Raw genomic sequence first — 21,973 nt, forward strand, 5'->3', positions numbered from 1 at the left:
TTCCTCCAATGGGATTTTCCCATGTATTTTCCTAGGAAACATAGATAGGGCAGGCTAGAAAAGTCAGTACCCTCTTAACCATACCCAAGCATTCCGATTTCATTAGCGACATCCATTTTTCTCTATGAGTTCATGGTGACCTATCCCTAACCCTAATTGGAATTTTCCTCCAATGGGATTTTCCCATATGTTTTACCAGGAAACATAGATAGGGCAGGCTAAAAAAAGTCACTATCCTCCTAACCATTCCCAAGCACGCCGAGTTCATTAGCGACGTCCATTTTTCTCTATGAGTTCATGGTGACCTAACCCTAACCCTAAGTGGAATTTTCCTCCAATGGGATTTTCCATGTATTTTCCCAGGAAACATAGATAGGGCAGGCTAGAAAAGTCAGTGCCTTCCTAACCATACCCAAGCATTCGGAATTCATTGGCGATCTCCATTTTTCTCTATGAGTTCATGGTGACCTAACCCTAACCCTAAATTGAATTTCCCTCCAATGGGATTTTCCCATTTATTTTACCAGGAAACATAGATAGAGCATTCTAGAAAAGTCAGTGCCTTCCCAACAATACCCAAGCACTGTGAATTTGTTGGCGATGTCCATTTTTCTCTATGAGTTCACGGTGACTTAAGCCTAACCCTAAGTGGAATTTTCCTCCATTGGAATTTTTCCATGCATTTTCCCAGGGAACATAGATAGGGCAGGCTAGAAAAGTCAGTACCCTCCTAACCATACCCAAGCACTGTGAATTTGTTGGCGGTGTCCATTTTTCTCTATGAGTTCATGGTGACCTAACCCTAGGTGGAATGTTCCTCCAATGGGATTTTCCCATTTATTTTACCAGGAAACATGGATAGGGCAGGCTAGAAAAGTCTGTGCCTTCCTAACAATACCCAAGCACTTCGGGTTCATTAGCGATGTCCATTTTTCTCTATGAGTTCATGGTGACCTAACCCTAAGTGGAATTTTCCTCCAATGGGATTTTCCCATGTATTTTCCCAGGAAACATAGATAGGGCAGGCCAGAAAGGTCAATACCCTCGAAACCATACCCAAGCACTCTGAGTTCATTAGCGATGTCCACTGTTCTCTATGACCTAACCCTAACCCTAAGTGGAATGTTCCTCCAATGGGATTTTCCCATTTATTTTACCAGGAAACATAGATAGGGCAGGCTATAAAAGTCAGAGGCTTCCTAACAATACCCAAGCACTCCGTGTTCATTAGCGATCTCCATTTTTCTCTATGAGTTCATGGTGACCTAACCCTAACCCTAAGTGGAATTTTCCTCCAATGGGATTTTTCCATGTATTTTCCCAGGAAACATCGATAGGGCAGCCCAGAAAATTCAGTACCCTCCTAACTATACCCAAGCACTGTGAATTTGTTGGCGGTGTCCATTTTTCTCTATGAGTTCATGGTGACCTAACCCTAGGTGGAATGTTCCTCCAATGGGATTTTCCCATGTATTTTCCCAGGAAACATAGATAGGGCAGGCCAGAAAAATCAGTACCCTCCTAACTATACCCAAGCACTCAGAGTTCATTAGCGATGTCCATTTTTCTCTATGAGTTCATAGTGACCTAACCCTAAGTTGAATTTTCCTCCAATGGGATTTTCCCATGTATTTTACGAGGAAACATAGATAAAGCAGTCTAGAAAAGTCAGTACCCTCCTAACCATTCCCAAGCATTCTGAGTTCATTAGCGATGTCCATTTTTCTCTATGAGTTCATGGTGACCTAACCCTAACCCTAAGTGCAATTTTCCTCCAATGGGATTTTCCCATGTATTTTCCCAGGAAACATAGATAGGGCAGGCCAGAAAGGTCAATACCCTTCAAACCATACCCAAGCACTCTGAGTTCATTAGCGATGTCCACTTTTCTCTATGACCTAACCCTAACCCTAAGTGGAATTTTCCTCTAATGGGATTTTCCCATTTATTTTACCAGGAAACATAGATAGGGCAGGCTATAAAAGTCAGAGGCTTCCTAACAATACCCAAGCACTCCGTGTTCATTAGCGATGTCCATTTTTCTCTATGAGTTCATGGTGACCTAACCCTAACCCTAAGTGGAATTTTCCTCCAATGGGATTTTCCCATGTATTTTCCCAGGAAACATCGATAGGGCAGCCCAGAAAATTCAGTACCCTCCTAACTATACCCAAGCACGGTGAATTTGTTGGCGGTGTCCATTTTTCTCTATGAGTTCATGGTGACCTAACCCTATGTGGAACTTTCCTCCAATGGGATTTTCCCATGTATTTTCCTAGGAAACATAGATAGGGCAGGCTAGAAAAGTCAGTACCCTCTTAACCATACCCAAGCATTCCGATTTCATTAGCGACATCCATTTTTCTCTATGAGTTCATGGTGACCTATCCCTAACCCTAATTGGAATTTTCCTCCAATGGGATTTTCCCATGTGTTTTACCAGGAAACATAGATAGGGCAGGCTAAAAAAAGTCACTATCCTCCTAACCATTCCCAAGCACGCCGAGTTCATTAGCGACGTCCATTTTTCTCTATGAGTTCATGGTGACCTAACCCTAACCCTAAGTGGAATTTTCCTCCAATGGGATTTTCCATGTATTTTCCCAGGAAACATAGATAGGGCAGGCTAGAAAAGTCAGTGCCTTCCTAACCATACCCAAGCATTCGGAATTCATTGGCGATCTCCATTTTTCTCTATGAGTTCATGGTGACCTAACCCTAACCCTAAGTGGAATTTCCCTCCAATGGGATTTTCCCATTTATTTTACCAGGAAACATAGATAGAGCATTCTAGAAAAGTCAGTGCCTTCCCAACAATACCCAAGCACTGTGAATTTGTTGGCGATGTCCATTTTTCTCTATGAGTTCACGGTGACTTAAGCCTAACCCTAAGTGGAATTTTCCTCCATTGGAATTTTTCCATGCATTTTCCCAGGGAACATAGATAGGGCAGGCTAGAAAAGTCAGTACCCTCCTAACCATACCCAAGCACTGTGAATTTGTTGGCGGTGTCCATTTTTCTCTATGAGTTCATGGTGACCTAACCCTAGGTGGAATGTTCCTCCAATGGGATTTTCCCATTTATTTTACCAGGAAACATGGATAGGGCAGGCTAGAAAAGTCTGTGCCTTCCTAACAATACCCAAGCACTTCGGGTTCATTAGCGATGTCCATTTTTCTCTATGAGTTCATGGTGACCTAACCCTAAGTGGAATTTTCCTCCAATGGGATTTTCCCATGTATTTTCCCAGGAAACATAGATAGGGCAGGCCAGAAAGGTCAATACCCTCGAAACCATACCCAAGCACTCTGAGTTCATTAGCGATGTCCACTGTTCTCTATGACCTAACCCTAACCCTAAGTGGAATGTTCCTCCAATGGGATTTTCCCATTTATTTTACCAGGAAACATAGATAGGGCAGGCTATAAAAGTCAGAGGCTTCCTAACAATACCCAAGCACTCCGTGTTCATTAGCGATGTCCATTTTTCTCTATGAGTTCATGGTGACCTAACCCTAACCCTAAGTGGAATTTTCCTCCAATGGGATTTTTCCATGTATTTTCCCAGGAAACATCGATAGGGCAGCCCAGAAAATTCAGTACCCTCCTAACTATACCCATTTTTCATAGAGAAAAATGGACACCGCCAACAAATTCACAGTGCTTGGGTATAGTTAGGAGGGTACTGAATTTTCTGGGCTGCCCTATCGATGTTTCCTGGGAAAATACATGGGAAAATTCCATTGGAGGAAAATTCCACTTAGGGTTAGGGTTAGGTCACCATGAACTCATAGAGAAAAATGGACATCGCTAATGAACACGGAGTGCTTGGGTATTGTTAGGAAGCCTCTGACTTTTATAGCCTGCCCTATCTATGTTTCCTGGTAAAATAAATGGGAAAATCCCATTAGAGGAAAATTCCACTTAGGGTTAGGGTGCGTGGGTATGGTTAGGAGGGTACTGATTTTTCTGGCCTGCCCTATCTATGTTTCCTGGGAAAATACATGGGAAAATCCCATTGGAGGAAAATTCCACTTAGGGTTCGGGTTAGGTCACCATGAACTCATAGAGAAAAATGGACATCGCTAATGAACTTGAAGTGCTTGGGTATTATTATGAAGGCACAGACTTTTCTAGCCTGCCCTATCTATGTTTCCTGGTAAAATAAATGGGAAAATCCCATTGGAGGAACATTCCACATAGGGTTAGGTCACCATGTATTTTCCCAGGAAACATAGATAGGGCAGGCCAGAAAGGTCAATACCCTCCAAACCATACCCAAGCTCTCTGAGTTTATTAGCGATGTCCACTTTTCTCTATGACCTAACCCTAACCCTAAGTGGAATTTTCCTCTAATGGGATTTTCCCATTTATTTTACCAGGAAACATAGATAGGGCAGGCTGTAAAAATCAGAGGCTTCCTAACAATACCCAAGCACTTCGAGTTCATTAGCGATGTCCATTTTTCTCTATGAGTTCATGGTGACCTAACCCTAACCCTAAGTGGAATTTTCCTCCAATGGGATTTTCCCAGGAAACATAGATAGGGCAAGCCAGAAAAATCAGTACCCTCCTAACCATACCCAAGCACTGTGAATTTATTGGCGGTGTCCATTTTTCTCTATGAGTTCATGGTGACCTAACCCTAGGTGGAATGTTCCTCCAATGGGATTTTCCCATTTATTTTACCAGGAAACATAGATAGGGCAGGCTAGAAAAGTCTGTGCCTTCCTAACCATACCCAAACACTTCGAGTTCATTAGCGATTTCCATTTTTCTCTATGAGTTCATGGTGACCTAACCCGAACCCTAAGTGGAATTTTCCTCCAATGGGATTTTCCCATGTATTTTCCCAGGAAACATAGATAGGGCAGGCCAGAAAGGTCAATACCCTCCAAACCATACCCAAGCACTCTGAGTTCATTAACGATGTCCACTTTTCTCTATGACCTAACCCTAACCCTAAGTGGAATTTTCCTCCAATGGGATTTTCTCATGTATTTTACCATTAAACATAGATACCGCATTCTTGAAAAGTCAGTGCCTTCCTAAGCATACCCAAGCACTGTGAATTTGTTGGCGATGTCCATTTTTCTCTATGAGTTCATGGGGACCTAACCATAACCCTAAGTGGAATGTTCCTCCAATGTGATTTTCCCATTTATTTTACCAGGAAACATAGATAGGGCAGGCTAGAAAAGTCAGTGTCTTCCTAACAATACCCAAGCACTCCGAATTTTTTGGCAATGTCCATTTTTCTCTATGAGTTCATGGTGACCTAACCCTAACCCTAAGTGGAATTTTCCTCCAATGGGATTTTCCCATGTATTTTACAGGAAACATAGATAGGGAAGGCTAGAAAAGTCAATGAATTTCTAACCTCACCTAAGGCCTCCTATTTTGTTCGCAATGTGCATTTTGCTTTATGAGTTCCTGGTGACCTAACCCTAAGCCTACATGGCATTTTCCTCTACCATTTCAGACAAATGTCTTTTTAGTCTCTTCTTAAAAACTTCCAGTGTTGGAGCATTCACCGCTTCTCAAGGCAGGTTGTTCTACTGACTAATTTTTCTCTCTGTCAGGAAATTTCTCCTTAGTTCTAGGTTGCTTCTCTCCTTGGTTAGTTTCCATCTGTTGCTTCTTGTCCTTCCTTCAGGCACTTTGGAGAATAGCTTGACTCCCTTTTCTTTGTGGCAGTCCGTGACATATTGGAGCACTGCTATCATGTCACCCCTCATCCTTCTGTTCTTTGAATCCTGCTTCTTATATTTGCAGTAGAAGACAAACATATATGAGTTCTGGGTCTTCTATATGACTTCTAGTACAAGGAGTTTTCAAAAAAGGTTGTCTCGAAGTAAAAATTGATGCCAAGAAATGGCTTATATGAGGTTTTTAAGAAGAATCTGTTTGAAAGCACACCCAATCTTTTGCTTAATTCTGCTTTTTCTTTTCAACAGCTCGAAGTACAACTGGTAATTCCTGTCCCCCAGCCAGGGAGATACATGCTTCTGATGGAGTATGCCAATGAAGATACTCCACAGACCACTGAGGTATCTGTGAGCAGCCCACAGATGGTTCCTCGGCTGGGCGCTCTTATGATATACACCTGCAATTACAGGTATATTCCCAAATAAGGAGATAAGGGAAGTTGTAGAGTTGATCAACTTTTCTTCTCTTACCTTTTACTGTTAGGTTCCAGATTTTCAATCAAATAGCAATAGCACTTAGACTTATTTACCGTTTCATAGTGCTTTATAGCCCTCTGTAAGCAGTTTGCAGAGTCAGTGTCAACGCTGCTAACATTGGATGTTCTTGCTTTGACAACATTTGAAGATGTAGCCTTTTTCTTTCTTATGCTTTACTTTTAGAATGAAATGATGCTGTGGGAGGCGGCGGAATGTGGTGGGAGTTAGTTAGACCAGGGCTTTTCAGTATGGGTACCACCTGTGGTACATTGGCACCTGGCAGGTGGTACGCGACCATCCTAGAAAAGTGGTAGCGGGGGAGGGGAATGAGTTGAACCATTGGCAGCACCGCACAAGCCTGAGCGAGAGATGGCTGGAGCTGCAGGGCTGTCAGGGCTCAGTGGAAGCGCCAGGATCAGCGTCAGGCTCCAGCTGGAGTTCGGCGCTGATCCTGGTGCTTTTGCTGAGCCCTGAAGATGCACCAATCAATGGGGAAGCATCACTGATCCTGGCGCTTCTTCTGAGCCCAGAAGAAGCGCCGATCAACTGGAATGTTGCAGCATCTCCAGGGTCTTGTGATTTACATTCAGATGCTTGGCAACTGATTCATATTTATGACAGTCACAGTGTCCCAGGGTCATGTGAAGTGACCAAAACCTGCTGCAACCACCCAGCAGACGGGGGGAATAAAAACCAAACACCCCCACCCCATCCCCGCTGCCAATCCTGAACAGAAATGGTCACAACAATGAAAACCTCAGATAGATGGGTGGGCAGGCAGGTGTCTTGCTCGGCTGTGGCTTGGGGGGCACTTTTTTCAATGCCATTGTAACTTCGAACAGTCAGTAAACGAACTGTTGTAAGTCGAGGACTACCAGTACTTTATCACTTTTTTCCTTTTTTGGGGGGGTCATTAAGTTTTTGACACCTTGCTAGGCGACTGGTGGTACTTGGATGTTGCCATATCCTAAAAGTGGTACAATGGGTGAGAAGGTTGAAAAGCCCTGAGTTAGACATAACAATATTGAACTAGTGTATTCAGAACTTGAAATAAGAGATGATAAGAATTGGCCAGGTTAGAGAACAGGAGGGAAAGCCTGCAATTCAAACTAATTGGAGAATGTGATTCATGACTGTAAATTAGAGGAGGGACTTGTGCTTTGATACTATGTGCTCAGGGGAGGGGAATTCAGATTTCAGCTTCGTAGTTGAGGATGCCATGTAACTTGAATAAAGATTTTTTAAGGTAAACAATGCCTCGAAATTCTTTGAAGAGTTTCATCTGTTGAAACCATGACATTCAGCATATTTCCCCCAATAATCTGGACTCTCATTTTACTGACCTCGGAAGGATGGAAGGGTGAGTCATACCAGAGCCGGTCGGGATCGAACTGCTGGCTATGGACAGAGTTAGCCTGCAGTACTGCATTCTAATCATGTGCCACAACTTCCTAAATTGAGAATGCAAGTAGTCCTTAACTTAACAACAGTTGAGTGACCGTTCAAAGTTACAACGGCACTGAAAAAAGTGACTTATGACCGTTTTTCACATTTACGACTATTGCAGAATCCCCATGGTCATGTGATCAAAATTCAACCACCTGGCAACTGGAATGTACTTATGACAGTTTCAGTGTCCCTGGATCGTGTGATCATCTTTTGTGACCTTCTGATAAGCGAAGTCAAAGGGGAAGAAAGATTCACTTAACAACCATATTACTAACTTAATAATCACAACGATTCACTTAGCAGCTGATCATAAAAAGGTCGTAAAACGGGACAAAACCCAGTTAACAACTGCCTCGCTTAGCTTAGCAATGGAAATTTTGGGCTGAAATGTGGCCATATGTCAAGGACTACCTGTAACCGTTTGGACTTTGTCTGTTTTGATTGTCTAACCTGGCCTCAGGTAGCATTTTTAGCCTTGTCATTTACAGCTTTTCGGTTTCAAATATTTTATTAACTGTTATCAAAGTAAAGGTATCCTCAACTTAAAACAGTTCGTTTCAGTGACTGTCCGAAATTACAGCATCAATAAAAAAGGGATCCATGGGGATGCTGCAATGGTCATAAGTATTAAAAAACCAGACATGTTTTTTTAATACTTATGACCATTGCAGCATCCCCATGGTCCCGTGGTCATAATTCAGATGCTTAGCATTTTGACTCATATTTATGATGGTTGCAGAGTCCCGGGATCACGTGACCCCCTTTTGTGACCTTCTGACGAGCAAAGTCAATGGGGAAGCCAGATTCACTTAACAACCATGTTGCTAACTTACCAACTGCAGCGATTCACTTAACAACGGTGGCAAGAAAGGTCGTAAAACAGGGCGAAAACTCACTTAAGAAATGTCCCATTTAGCAACATACATTTTGGGCTCAGTTGGAGTCGTACCTAAAGGACCACCTGCGTAAAATAGTGAACTACAAAGAAAATAGGGGAGGAAAAGGGGAAAAAGAAAAAGTGTAGGATAACAGGGCAAAGAAAGGAAAAATCATCGACTTCCGACTTCTTTTGGTGAAATCTTTTATAGCTGCATAAACAGTCCGTGCCTTGAAAATTGAGTACAGGTAGTCCTCGACTTATGACCACAATTGACCTCAGAATTTATGTTGCTAAGTGTCATGCCTCCATCGGAGCCTGAATCTGCGGAGGAAAATGAGCTGGAACGGGACCCTATGGAGGTCGAGGGAGAGGTGTCTGTGGTTTCAGAGGAATGTGGGGACCAGCAGGCAGAGGCAGCCTAGGGCCCTTCAGGAGTGGGACAGGAGGAACAGGAAAGGCAGAGTTAAGGCCACCCTCACCTGACCCTAGAGCACGGAGAGTGGAGAGAAAGAGGGAACAATGCAGGCAGGCTCAACTACTCGGGAGGAGAGCATCCCACCTCTCTCCACAAGGCACACCTGGAAACCGAGATTTAAGGAGACGCTGGGGGGAGAGGCATTTGTCAGGAACAAATGCTGATTCCCTGGAGTTTTGTATGTGTTGTTGCTGATCTCTTGTCCTGTGACTTCTGCTTGGAAACCTGGAAACTCTGACTATTGGACTGGCTGACAACATTACTTAGATGTTCAAAGATCTTGGACTGTATTTTGGCTTCCCTTTTGAAACTGCTCAGGCAAGCGTGTATTCACACAGACTCTTTAGGTTTATGATGTATGTGTTATTCCTTGTTATCTCCGTGGCCTTGAGTAAATTCCTCTCCTAATCAGACTGTATGTGAAACTACTTGCAGCCAGGGGCGGCTGAAGGTATGTGTGTCTTTCTTTGTTTGGAGGCTTGCCAGAAACGTGGGAGCATTTGGGGAAAATTTGGAGCAATTAAAGGGCAGTTTGAATTGCCAGCTGACTGCATTGCCTCTGTGCTGTGCCCTGGATCATCACATTAAGTGGGAAATTTGTTAAGTGTGTTTTGCCCCATTTTATGACTTTACTTGTTGCATTTGTTAAGTGAATCATTGCAGAATTGTTTACAATGATGTGCAGGTACTCCTGGACTTACAATGACAATTGAGCCCAAAAATTCTGTTGCTAAGCAAAATAGTTGTTAAGTGAATTTTGTCCCACTTATGACGTTTCTTGCCACAGTCATTACTGCAGATGTAAAGTTAGGAACCTGGTCGTTAAGTGAACCTGGCTTCTCCATTGACTTTGCTTGTCAAAAGGTTGCAAAAGGGGATCCCGTGACCCCGGGACACGGCGACCGTCATAAATATGAACTAGTTGTCAAGCATCCAAACATAAATCATGTGACCCAGGGGATGCTGCAACGGTCATAATGATGAAAAATGGTCATAAATCACTTTTTTCAGCGCAGTTGCAACTTTGAACGGTCACTAAATGAACTGTTGTAAGCAGAGGGCCACCTATAGGCTGCATCAGCCTTTACCGCAGTTGAGTGGACCTTATGTGTTATTTAGATTCGCGGCCTTGTAAATATGAGAGTCAGCAATCAGGCCAAAAGTCCACATCCTCAGAACAAGACATGAGTGAGATTAAAATAGCACGCACATCCTGACCTCCGATGATCTATTTAAACAACTGGACAGTGTTTATATTAATGATGGATGGATTACAGTGTCTGGAACGACTGTTTTTTTGCAAATCGGAACACAGATTGTGACCTTAACAATAGGAAATGAGGCCCTAGGATATCCTTCAGAAGCATCTCCTTGCCATCGCTCAACTCATTCAAAGCTCATAAGAGATCTATATTAAACCACAAATGGGGGGGTGGGGGAAGATATAAGGGTGAAGGTCCGTTCTCCAAGCTCGTGGGTTGATTTCCAAATGTTTCGTTACCAGGCTAGGTAACATCTTCAGCAGAGTTTAGGGGGGATGTCAGTGTCAGGGCTGTTCTTCAGGTGTGTGTGTGTCGAGTGAGGGTCTTGTGATGGGCCAGGTGGGAGTCATCAGAGAGGGTCTTGTGATGGGGAGGCTACATCAGGTTAGGTCAGGGGTAGGCAACCTTGGCTCTTTTGTAACTTGTGGACTTCAACTCCCAGAATTCCTGAGCCAGCATGGCTCAGCTTGAAAATCTCTCCCTTTTCCCTCAGCATGGCTGGCTCAGGAATTCTGGGAGTTGAAGTCCATGAATCATAAAAGAGGCAAGGTTGCCTACCCCTGGGTTAGGGTCCTTGGGAGGTGAACTGCTGGTGGGAGGGGGGGCTTGAATGGGTTGGTTGTGGGTTGGTGCTGTCTCTGGCTGGCTGTGCGGTTGATTTAGATTCTGAGGGGTTCGTTGGCTGGTTGTAGGTCGATGTGTCTGTTGATGGCGGGTGGTAGCGTAGCCGATGACTTTGGTCTTGCTCCAATCAAACTGGTGCTGTTTGGTGTCAGTGTGGGTGGAGATTAAGGATTTGGGACCGTGGCATTTGACTGCCAACCAGAATTTGTGGATCTTGGTTTTAATTGGCATGATGTTTGTCCCATGTAGAATTGGGGGAAAGACATATTGGGAAAATGTGACCCTTGAATTTGATCACTTTTTTTTTTTTTTTTTGTCTTGCAGTTTCCTTTGTCGTGGGATCGTTGTAGATTCTCAAAATCGCTTGGCAGCATTTGACCTCGACACTGAGGCTAGAGTTCAGTTCATGGCAGATCAGGCCCGCTTCTTCCTGGTAAGTCTTACAAGGAGAGCTTTCACAGCAGAGGCAGCAATCGGACACAAGCTTGAGCATCTTAAAATTAGGATGGTTTAAACCAGGGGTAGGCCACCCTGGCTCTTTTATGACTCGTGGACTTCAACTCCCAGAATTCCTGAGCCAGCACGGCTCAGCTTGGAAATCTCTCCCTTTCCTCTCAGCAAGGCTGGCTCAGGAATTCTGGGAGTTGAAGTCCATGATCATAAAAGAGCCAAGGTTGCCTACCCCTGGTTTAAACTATTACCTGCATGGGAGGGGTGAGCAGAGAAGAGTCGGAACTGAAAAAATTCTTTTGGACCCAGTCAAGGCCCAGAAGAGGCAAGACAGATTTTTGCTCTTAAAAAAAAAAACCTTTTAAATTGACCTATGAAAATATAAAATACAAAGAGAAATTTAAAAAGGAATAGAAAACTAGGAGGAGGGAGAGGAAGAAGAAAAATAAATGGTATAAAGGGGGGGGGGGAACAGGCACTAACCTCCGACTCTCTTTAGCACAGGTTTTAGATTTTTGCTCTTGAGAAGCAGATAGGAGGCAAATAAAACATTTTGCAGAAGTCAAATTCCAAAGATCAAATTCCAAAATTCCTGTGTTGCCTACTATTGTCGCCCTAACCAGGATGAGTTTCTATACAGGCAGTCCTTGACTTAAAACCGTTCATTTACAACTGTTCAAAGTTACAACAGCACTGAAAAAAAGTGACTTGTTTTTCACACTTGCGTTACACCCCCATGGTCACATGATCAAAATTTGGCAACTGGCTCATATTTATGACGGTTGCAGTGTCCCGGGGTCATGTGGTCCCCTTTTGTGACTTTCTGAAATACAAAGTCAGTGGGGAAGGCAGGTTCACTTATCAACTGGGATACTAACTTAAAAAGTGCAGGGATTTACTTAAGAATTGTCTCAGAGAGTGTGTGGTTTTGTGTGCTGCTTGCATCCCGCGGATGGGGCTTTGCTTGTTTGTGCAGACTGGTTGCTGGCATGCTGCAGCTCGGTACTGGTCCACAGACTGGGGGTTGGGGACCCCTGATGTAGTCTACAAGCCCTTCTCCTGTAAATTCAAATCCCATTAACAGTTGAACATCCAATATTTATCCCTGAAGACTCTCAGAATAAGAGAGTGTGGTGCTTCCTATAGCTCAGTAGCTAATATTTCATCTAAATGTTGGTTTATTACAAGTAGTCCTTCACTTTGTCTAGCACAGGGGTAGGCAACCTTGGCTCTTTTATGACTTGTGGACTTCAACTCCCAGAATTCCTGAGCCAGCCATGCTGAGGGAAAAGGGAGAGGTTTCAAGTTGAGCCATGCTGGATCAGGAATTCTGGGAGTTGAAGTCCACGAGTCATAAAAGAGCCAAGGTTGCCTATCCCTGGTCTAGCACAAAGACTGTTCACTGTTATAATTGTGATGAAAAAGTAATTAACCAGCCCTCACGTTTATGACTTTGCAGGTCTGTAAAGCAACGTAAAGCTGAAGTAAGATTGTAAGCACAGGCAAGGTTTCACCTAGCAACTGCTTCACTTAATGACCAATTCTGGTCGCTAAACGATTAAAGATTAAAGCTCCCTGCCAATTACACTGTTTTGGGAATGAATTGCTAGTCATCATGTAAAAGAAATACATTTGGATTATATGGGGACCTTTGTTGGATGTAATTAGGTGTCAATGCAAGGTTCGTTATGGCTGGATGTTAGGCAATAATTGTTACCAACAGGAGTAGGCTTGCTCACAAGGACTGGGAACTCTCTTGTTCACCGTTCTTGTGAACTGAGAGATTGCACTTCCACAAAATAATTGAAAGGAGAGGCAGACAATGACCATTTACAGTTATGACGGTAATGAAAGGGTAACTTTGCAACCAGCCCTCGCAGTTATGACCTCTGCAGGTCACTGAAGCAAAGTAAAACTGAGGTAAGATCGTAAGCACAGTCAAGGTTTCACTTAGTGACTGCTTCACTCAGCAACCAAGTTGCCAGTCCCAATTCTGGTCACTAAACAAGCACTACCAGTAAAGAGAAATCCTCCTTGCCAATTATTAGAATGAATTGCTTGAATTATCTTAAGCAATTTATCTGGATTGTGCCAGAGTCATTTTGGGAGGTAATTAAGAGTCAATGCAAAGCTCATTTGGGCTAGATGTCACACAACTATTTGTAAGAGTCGCTTGCCACAGGAACCATGAAGTGTTTCTAATTGAATTGCGGAAACTGACATTTCTGCCATTAACCTTTCACATTCATTCCCTCTGTGGGCTTTTGCTTTGCTTCAGATGTTTTTTCTGGGCAAAAGAAAGCATAAACTTAACTAAGTGGCACTCTGGACAGCATTTTAAGTGAACAAAATAGGTGGCTGCTCTTTTGTTTTATTGTGCAACCACCTATCTCTCTCTCTTTTCCTCCCTCTCTCTCTTTCCCTCCCTCTCCCTCCCCCTCTTAAACTGACAGAAACAGCTGTTTGTTTTCTGTTCCATTTCATCTTCATACAGAGAAGGTCTCGCCTTTCCCCCCCCCCCCAAGGTTTCTTATCCTCTCACCCGCTTTTAAAAAAAAAAAAAATTAGATTCAAACATTTAGATTCAAATGTTGTTGGATTAATTGACCTAATAATTAGGGTACAGATTTATAAGAGAAATGGAAATTAAATATCAGGAATTACCCTTAGCCCAGGAAATATAGATGATGGATGGATTTGAGACAATAAAGGTTACTCTATTAGTAAGCTGTGATGTACTACAATGAGAATTAGAAAATATTTATGAAATAAAAATAAAATATATTTTAGTAAGTAATATGTGTATTTTAGATATCATAACTTTTTGTGTAGTGAAATAAAGGAAATTTGGGTTACCAGAAATTGTAATATTATGGATGTTAAAGGTTAAAATTGGAATATGTAATTAGAAATTAAGAATTAGGTCAAACTTAAAAACTGGATATGGATATGTATAAACAAAGGATAGATTGATAAATGCTTTAATTGTGCTTGCTATGGCTATAAACTTATTAGTTTAACTATGTTATATCAAATGTTAATGAGAAATAGAGAAGGAATTTTTGACAATGCAACCTGAGATATGTACTAAAAATGCTGTTATTGAATTATTGATTACCCAGTCACCACGTTGCTTTTTAAATACTTGGATGTTAAAACTGGAAAACTATTAAAATTTGTTACCCAAAAAAAAGCACCCCACCCTGGGAGGGGGGATATACAGAGTTTAGGGAACATGTTGCCATAGCAGGCAGAGAATGACTAAATCAGCTTCTTTGTTAGGAATCCTCCCTGCCAACCCTCTTTTACAAAGGTCTGTTGCAGGTCAAACAAAGAGATGTTTCTGTTTATTGCATACGGTTCTTTGCCAACAGGCACCCTTTCCCCTTTGAATGAATGTAGCAAAGTTAGTCAACTTTTATGCCAGGGGTGGGAAACGATGGCTCCTTTGTGACCTGTGGACTTCAACTCCCAGAATTCCTGAGCCAGCCATGCTGGCTCAAGAATTCTGGGAGTTAAAGTCCAGAGGTCATAAAGGGGCTATAGTTCCCCGCACCTGTTTTATGCGCTCAACCTCATCTCTCCAGAAGCGACTTGATTTTTGTGCCTGAAAAGCATGAATCCTCTTCTCCTTCCCATCCTTTTCCTTTCTCCCCTGTCTTCAGCACAAGGTGTACTTGGTCCCATATGAGCAATTCACTGTGGAGTTTTTGGAGCCAAAGGTCCATTGCATCAGTGCCCATGGAACGTTATCGCTGAACAGGTACATCATGTTTATTTTATTTGGTTCATTTTCGTGTAATTTTTATGGCCACCCCACTTGTAAATTGCAACTCTGAGTGTCTAGCCTAGGATTAAAAAGACAAAACAGATAAGCAATGAACAGCTTGTTTACAAAATATGAGAACTAATGAGGACTGTGCATGTTTAATTGTAGAAATGCCACATAAAACATCTTCTAAGTATGTGTTTAAAATCATTGTGATGTCTGGTATGTTGTCTGAGCTTCCTGTTTGATGTTCTCTAAGCTGCTCTTTGTTTGAAGTGATGTAGGGTCTCCTGCTTGAGCAGGAGATTGGACTAGAAGACCCACATCCAATTCTGTTACTCTGTTGTTTTATTTTGATAAGAAACTGTAAAATGATTGATTGGTTAATTTCACATAGTCCTCAACTTATGACCATTTATTTAGTGACTGTTCAAAGTTATGACAGTGCTGAAAAGAGGGACTTACAACTGGTCCTCAGAGTTGTGACCGTTGCTGCGTCCTCACCATGGTGAATGTTAAATGGAAAGGATTATGGTTGAGGTAGGAATGTTCTCTGGTGCCATCTTTGGTAGATTTATTTATTTGCCATGTTTTAAAAAAACACTCTTCTCCTTACACGGAGTGACTAGGGCAGGGGTAGGCAACCTTGGCTCTTTTATGACTCGTGGACTTCAACTCCCAGAATTCCTGAGCCAGCCATGCTGAGGGGAAAGGGAGAGGTTTCCAAGCTGAGCCATGCTGGCTCAGGAATTCTGGGAGTTGAAGTCCTCGAGTCATAGAAGAGGCAAGGTTGCCTACCCCTGGGCTAGGGCAAATGGTCCTTCCCTCCCTCCCTTCCTCCCCCCCTTCCAAGTATAAATGGAAGGATTTATACTTCCCCACCATCCAGTCAGAGCTGAAGAAGCTTCTTGGAGGAGAAACGAAACAGCTTCAAAGAAAAAAAAAAAAGAAGGTCCAGTTGCCTTGTGAAAAAGCACCTTTGGAATAACTAGGACCTGGATGGCTGAGAATCTCCACAGACAACAACTGCAGTGATTCATTTAACAACCGTGGCAAGAAAAGTCGTATAATGGAGCAAACTTCAGTTAACAACTATCTTGCCTAACATGAGAAATGTTGGGCTCAGTTGTGGTCATAAATTGAGGACTCCCTGTATTGTTTCAATCTTGGAGCCAAACAAAGCATTCAAATTGTTTTAGGCAGAGGAGAGGATGTGAATGAATCACAATCCTCATGTTCCCTTGTTTTGCGTCTCAGTGCCACAAGGCTATTATACAAATGGACTTGATTACAGTTAAATGGGGAAGACAAAAGGGCACATCCGTAGATAGAAGATCAAAAGAATCATAATGAAACTGCCCTTAGTACAGTCAAGCCTCCATGCTTTGCTTTGCATTATAGTTACTCTCAATATTCTTTTGATGTCAATGTCTTGATAGAACAGCAGACGTTTTTCTCAACTGTAGAATTCCTATTATTCTTTTTTGCCTACAGTAGTTCCTGCGTCCCATCAAGATATCAGAAGATTTCACAGTCAGTTGTCCTGGAAGAAGGACAGTCACTACCCATAGCTCCAGACTTGCCCCTAATTCATGCCATTGGCATCCCGCCAGAAGGCAGTCTGCCAGCTTCTGCACCACAGCCTCCAACTTTGATTGACATGTCTGCAAAACTCATTTTCTTAAGGGTGCCTCAGGTAACTATGGTTTGGGACACTCAGCTGAGGTGTGGTCATACTTTTGTTGAAAGTTTGATTTGTTTTGGGGGTTTTTTTAGAAACCTTTTTAGTAATTGTCTAATTTTACTTTTCATTATTGAAGTTTGCTATGGGACTAAACATGATGTAACTCAGGTTGGTTCTCCCATTGCTGGAAGAGTGGAGGCAGCTGCTAACAGTGTGTTAAAAGTGTGTCCCACTTTTTTAGAATGAAGTTTCACAAGTACAGTATAAAGCAATGTAATCCTTGGCTAGCCATAGGAAGCAACCTAAGGAGAAATTTCCTGACTGCTAGAATAATTAGTCAGTGGAACAACTTGTCTCCAGAAGTTGTGAATGCTCCAATACTGGAAGTTTTTAAGAAGAGACTGGACAGCCACTTGTCTGAAATGGTATAGGGCTTCCTGCCTGAGCATGGGGTTGGACTAGATGATCTCCAAGGTCCCTTCCATCATCATCATTATTATTATTATCATTATCATTATTATTATTATCTCATTCCTCTTCCTAAGCAGTTGGCAAGAAGTAGGGATGGGTGATCTTCATGTCATTTTCTCACTAAACTGAGAAGCAAAATTTCTGGTCATGGCGTGGGTCTGCCAAAATGAATGGCTCATTACTTATAAAATCAATAGCTGGAGAAAATAGGAAAAGAGCTTATAAGCACTAGATCTCATCTTTTACAAATCTTCATAGGCATAGGGATGCTGAAGGTGAGCACAAAATAAATGGTAAATTCTCTGGTGGGTGAGAACTGATGATGCTGGAGAATTTCTGGAAGCCTGGCATTCAGACAAATCAGCCATCAGCAGGCACATAGAGATAAACAACATCTACATACCATTCAAAAGAGACAATAGAAAAGCCACAAAGGAAACACAAAGACCAAATCACCTCTCCACCAGCAATCAGCACTCAGATGAGCAGAGATAAACACCCAGATTAACATGTCTATGGAAATTTGCAATCAAATTTGCTTTTCCAAAAAGCAACTGCACTTTTCTTGGTTTATCTCCTTGAAAACCGAAGAAGCTTCTTGGAGGAGAAGCGAAACATTTTCAAGGGAAAAAAAATGAAGAAAGTCCAGTTGCCTTTTGGAAATGCACCTTTTGGGACATCCAGATTAATACCTGACCAACAATCAAGAAATAAACAATATCCCACTCAAGGGGTACCAACTCAGACAAAGGCAAACAGTAAACAACAGCCTAGTCACGGAACCACCAAGATCACTCCCACCAATACCAATAGGGCAAGTCACTAGTACCGTATATAAACAGAGAGTAAACCCCATTCCATTCTAGCACTGATGATGTTTTCTAGTTTGGTAATGAAACGTCTGCAAGAAAACCACTAAGCTTAGAGAACAAAAAGACCCCACAGTTCAGTTCTAAAAATATTCCTTTCCAAATGGCAGCATTTCTGACAAAGGAAAGCAACAGCTTTAGCCCGTGTTTCCAGTAACTAATAAAGACACTTTCTATTTACTAGAGATACCTGCAGGGTAAATACAATATTATTAATTTTTATCCCTGTGTCAGTTTCTTGGAAGACCCAATTCTGCCATGCATGCTGAGACACATAGCCCATTCTGGAACCATAACGGTGACTTGAAATAGAAATTAGTGACACCAAAAGGATACTCTAGAGATTTTCTTCTTTGCTTTCTTTCAGACAGCTGTTGTGCTAAACGGCCATATTCAGAGTCCAGGACGCTATGCTTTCATCCTGCATTGTTATCAGCCTGGTCACCCAACTTTCCCTGTTGAAGTGTTGATCAACGGAGGGCGAATTTGGCAGGGTGAGTTGCAGGGCGTGGGGTGTCTCTTTTCAGGCGTGCTCAAGCTACATTCAGATGTTGTGGGTACCTGTAATTTAGATGCATACGATCATCATAGAACATAAATCAGCGTTTCTCAGCCTTCTCAATTTTAAGACGTGCGGACTTCAACTCCCAGAATTCCCCAGCCAGCATGAGGAATTGAAGTCCACGCATCTTAAAGCCGACAAGAGTGGAAATTGTCCAACCTCTATGCTACCAGACACAATCCCCCAGCCATATCATGCCTCAGTTTAAACCAGTGGTTCTCAACCTTTTTAATGCCACGACCCCCAACCGGTCGTAAGTCGAGGACTATTCAACCGGTTGTAAGTCGAGGACTACTCAACTGGTGCAGCACCGTTTGCAGAATGGGACTTTTGGCAGGCTCAGCAGGGCAGAGACAGCCTGGACAATTCCTATTGGCTTTTGAAAGCCAATATAATTAGACTCTATTCAAGAGAGTCTATTCTATTGGCTTTCAAAAGCCAATAGAATAAAAGGGAGTAGCACAGCTAAGGAAAAGGGGGAAAAAATGGCGGACGGCCTTGTTTGGCGACCCCCGTGAAATGGTAGTTCGACCCCAAATGGGGTCCCGACCCACAGGTTGAGAACCACTGGTTTAAACAGAGGAAAATCCATCACTTTTTGAGTTTTTCTACTTTGGATACTATGAATCAGAGGCCCCCAACCTTTTGGGCACCAGGGACTGGTTCCATGGAGAGAGGTTTTTCCGCGGACCAGAGGGGGTCGTGGTTTTGTATGCTGCCTGCATCTTTTCTTGTTTATGTGGACTGGTTGCTGGCATGCCACGTCCCAGTACTGGTCCACGGACTGGAAGTTGGGGACTCCTGCTTTGAATGGTATCTCTTCCTTTCTTATTTCTTAGCCCTCTTAGGTTAAAGAATGATAGGTGTTAATTTGTCTGGGCCTTCTACTGAAAGCCTCAAAACCTCTCCTCCATAGGGAAGTTAATAATTTGTGTCACAGCACAAATTGACTACAAGAAGGTAAAAGAGCTGATTTGATTCTTACTGGAATTTGACAGGCAGACGTCAACCCCTGTCTCAGGTCTTCTTACACCTGACAAACATGACTATTGTTATTCTATTTTATTCCTAACTGGTCTACAGGTAATCCTCGACTTATGACCATAATGGAGCCCAAAATTTATGTTGCTAACAAAGACAGTTGTTAAGCAAGTTTTGCCCCATTTTATGACCTTTCTTGCCACAGTGAATCCCCGCAGTTGTTAAATTACTAACACGGTGGTTAAGTGAATCTGACTCCCCCCCCCATTGACTTTGCTTGGCAGAAGGTCGCAAAAGGTCATCACATGACATCTGGACATTGCAACCGTCATAAATATGAGTCAGTTGCCAAGCGTCTGAATTTTGATCATGTGACTGCGAGGAGGCTGCAATGGCTGTGTGAAAAATGAGTCACTTTTTTCAGCGCTGTTGTCATTTTGAATGGTCCCTAAATGGAACTGTTGTAAATTGAGGACTACCTGTACTTATTTACAAACAACTACAGATAGAAGCCTCCTATAGGTGTCCTTACTCAACGTTAGATGGCATGCGTATAAGGACATTGCATATGTGAGCCCATGCATTTTATATACATATGTTTCTGTGCAACAGTCAGAAATAGTGTTTTAATATAGCTAAGGATTATTTACATCTTAATTTGCCAGAACTTACAGCAGGGGTCTCCAAACATGGCCCCTTTATGACTTGTGGACTTCAACTCCCAGAATTCCTCAGCCAGCCAGCCAGGAATTCTAGGAGTTGAAGTCCACAAGTCATAAAAGGGCCACTTTTGAAGACCCCTGACCTACAGTGATGCCAGCATTATTGGAAACACAAACAAGTGTAACATAAGACTTGCATTTACTGAGTGTAAGCTTCTTATGGAATTCATTGTAGTATGTGTTCTAGATTAGGACAGTTTGATGAGGTGGTTAAGGCATTCAGACTAAAAAGTGCAAAGATCCGCTTTAAGCAGGGTACCAACTGGGTGACCTTGGACCAGCACCTCTCTTTCAGCCCTATGATGAAGGCAACAGCAAGCCACTTCATAAACCTTACCAAGAAAACTGCAGAAACTTCTCTAGACCAGAAATCAACAACGAAGTTAAAGTTATAAAAAAAAATGTCCTAAAGCTGATGATATCCGCTTTACTAGTTGCTGCTTAACTTCCTATAAAAACAGAAGACTTAAAATGAAATGTTGGCTACTATAAGGAGATTGTCTGATTGGCAGGGCATTTAAGATGTGGACTTCAATTCCCTTATTTCCCCAGACAATCATGCTGGTGGGGGAATTCTGGGAGTTGGTCCACAAGTTTTAAAGTTGCCAGAGTTGGACAGCCATGTCCAAAACCCAAAATAAATTCAGTTGATTGGAACAGGATTACTTTCTGACCTTTTTCAGGACAAGCTAATGCCACTTTCTGCCCACATGGATATGGTTGCCGGAGTCTGGTGGTTGCAGAAAACCAAATCGTTCTGGATATCACAGAAAATGATCTGAGTGTAATAATCCGTGTGCCAGCAGACCGGCATCTTTGGGTGGTATGTTCCTGTCTTAAAAATCCTTGCTCTTTTTTTGATGTTCACTCAAACACTTAATCAGATAAGCTAAGCCTGTGTTCTCACCAAGTTAAGACAGAATATAGATAAAATGCAAAGTTTTAAAGCTGAACTCTGCTCATCTGGTCTCAAGTCACTTAAGGACATAACCAGCATTCCTTGTTTGTGGTTTCCTCTCTTCTTTATGATGAATGATATAATTTACGGCCACCAGGCAGTGCTGCTCACTATCTAATAAAAGTACAGCTTGACTCATTTTGTTGCAGGGAATTTTTCTGGCACACAAAATCAGCCAGCTACCATGGTCTGGACCTCTCTGCTTTCTGTGAACTTGCTTTTCTAGCTTCTCTGCTGGAAATTCAATTTTTCTTAAAGATTAAGCACACAGTGATTAGGAAATGAACCATTGCTCTAGCTATCACAATAAAAGGTGGTCCTTTTCACAAATGGAGGAAAGATTGTTCCAGTACTTTGGATTCCAGATGAGTGTGGAGAAAACTTTAGAAAATTCTAGTCTGTGGAGATTCTCAGTCATCCAGGTCAGAAAATTTAGAACTTCAGAAAATTCTTACACTGTTTTCTATTCATCTCTTGGAGGTCTGTGCTTCTTAAGAAAATCAGGATAAAGTAAACCTCAGTTATGTTCATGGCTCCTCGTTCACCATAAAAATTGTGGTTTTCAATCCTCCATCTTAACTTCAATCCTTTGTGGGAAGTCAGCCCCCCCCCCCCAGAGAAGGAAATATTAA

General features: G+C 42.4%; 1 protein-coding gene across 2 annotated transcripts in view; it reads left to right on the forward strand.

Annotated features, from left to right (window-relative positions):
- LAMA5 (laminin subunit alpha 5) overlaps window positions 1-21,973 on the forward strand; it is a 328,307-nt gene that overhangs the window by 232,950 nt on the left and 73,384 nt on the right. Inside the window, exons 27-32 of one of the 2 annotated variants that reach the window (XM_039346487.1) lie at window positions 5,958-6,118; window positions 11,200-11,308; window positions 14,991-15,088; window positions 16,592-16,790; window positions 18,486-18,612; window positions 21,067-21,206. In XM_039346487.1, the coding sequence (XP_039202421.1) occupies window positions 5,958-6,118; window positions 11,200-11,308; window positions 14,991-15,088; window positions 16,592-16,790; window positions 18,486-18,612; window positions 21,067-21,206 (834 nt within the window). Of the gene's footprint in view, window positions 1-5,957; window positions 6,119-11,199; window positions 11,309-14,990; window positions 15,089-16,588; window positions 16,791-18,485; window positions 18,613-21,066; window positions 21,207-21,973 lie in introns of both variants that reach the window. The other variant, XM_039346486.1, reaches the window with a different exon arrangement.

Source organism: Crotalus tigris, unplaced genomic scaffold, assembly GCF_016545835.1.
Source record: "Crotalus tigris isolate CLP2741 ecotype Arizona unplaced genomic scaffold, ASM1654583v1 scf7180000017999.2816498, whole genome shotgun sequence".
In the NCBI taxonomy this organism is placed as follows: domain Eukaryota; kingdom Metazoa; phylum Chordata; class Lepidosauria; order Squamata; family Viperidae; genus Crotalus; species Crotalus tigris.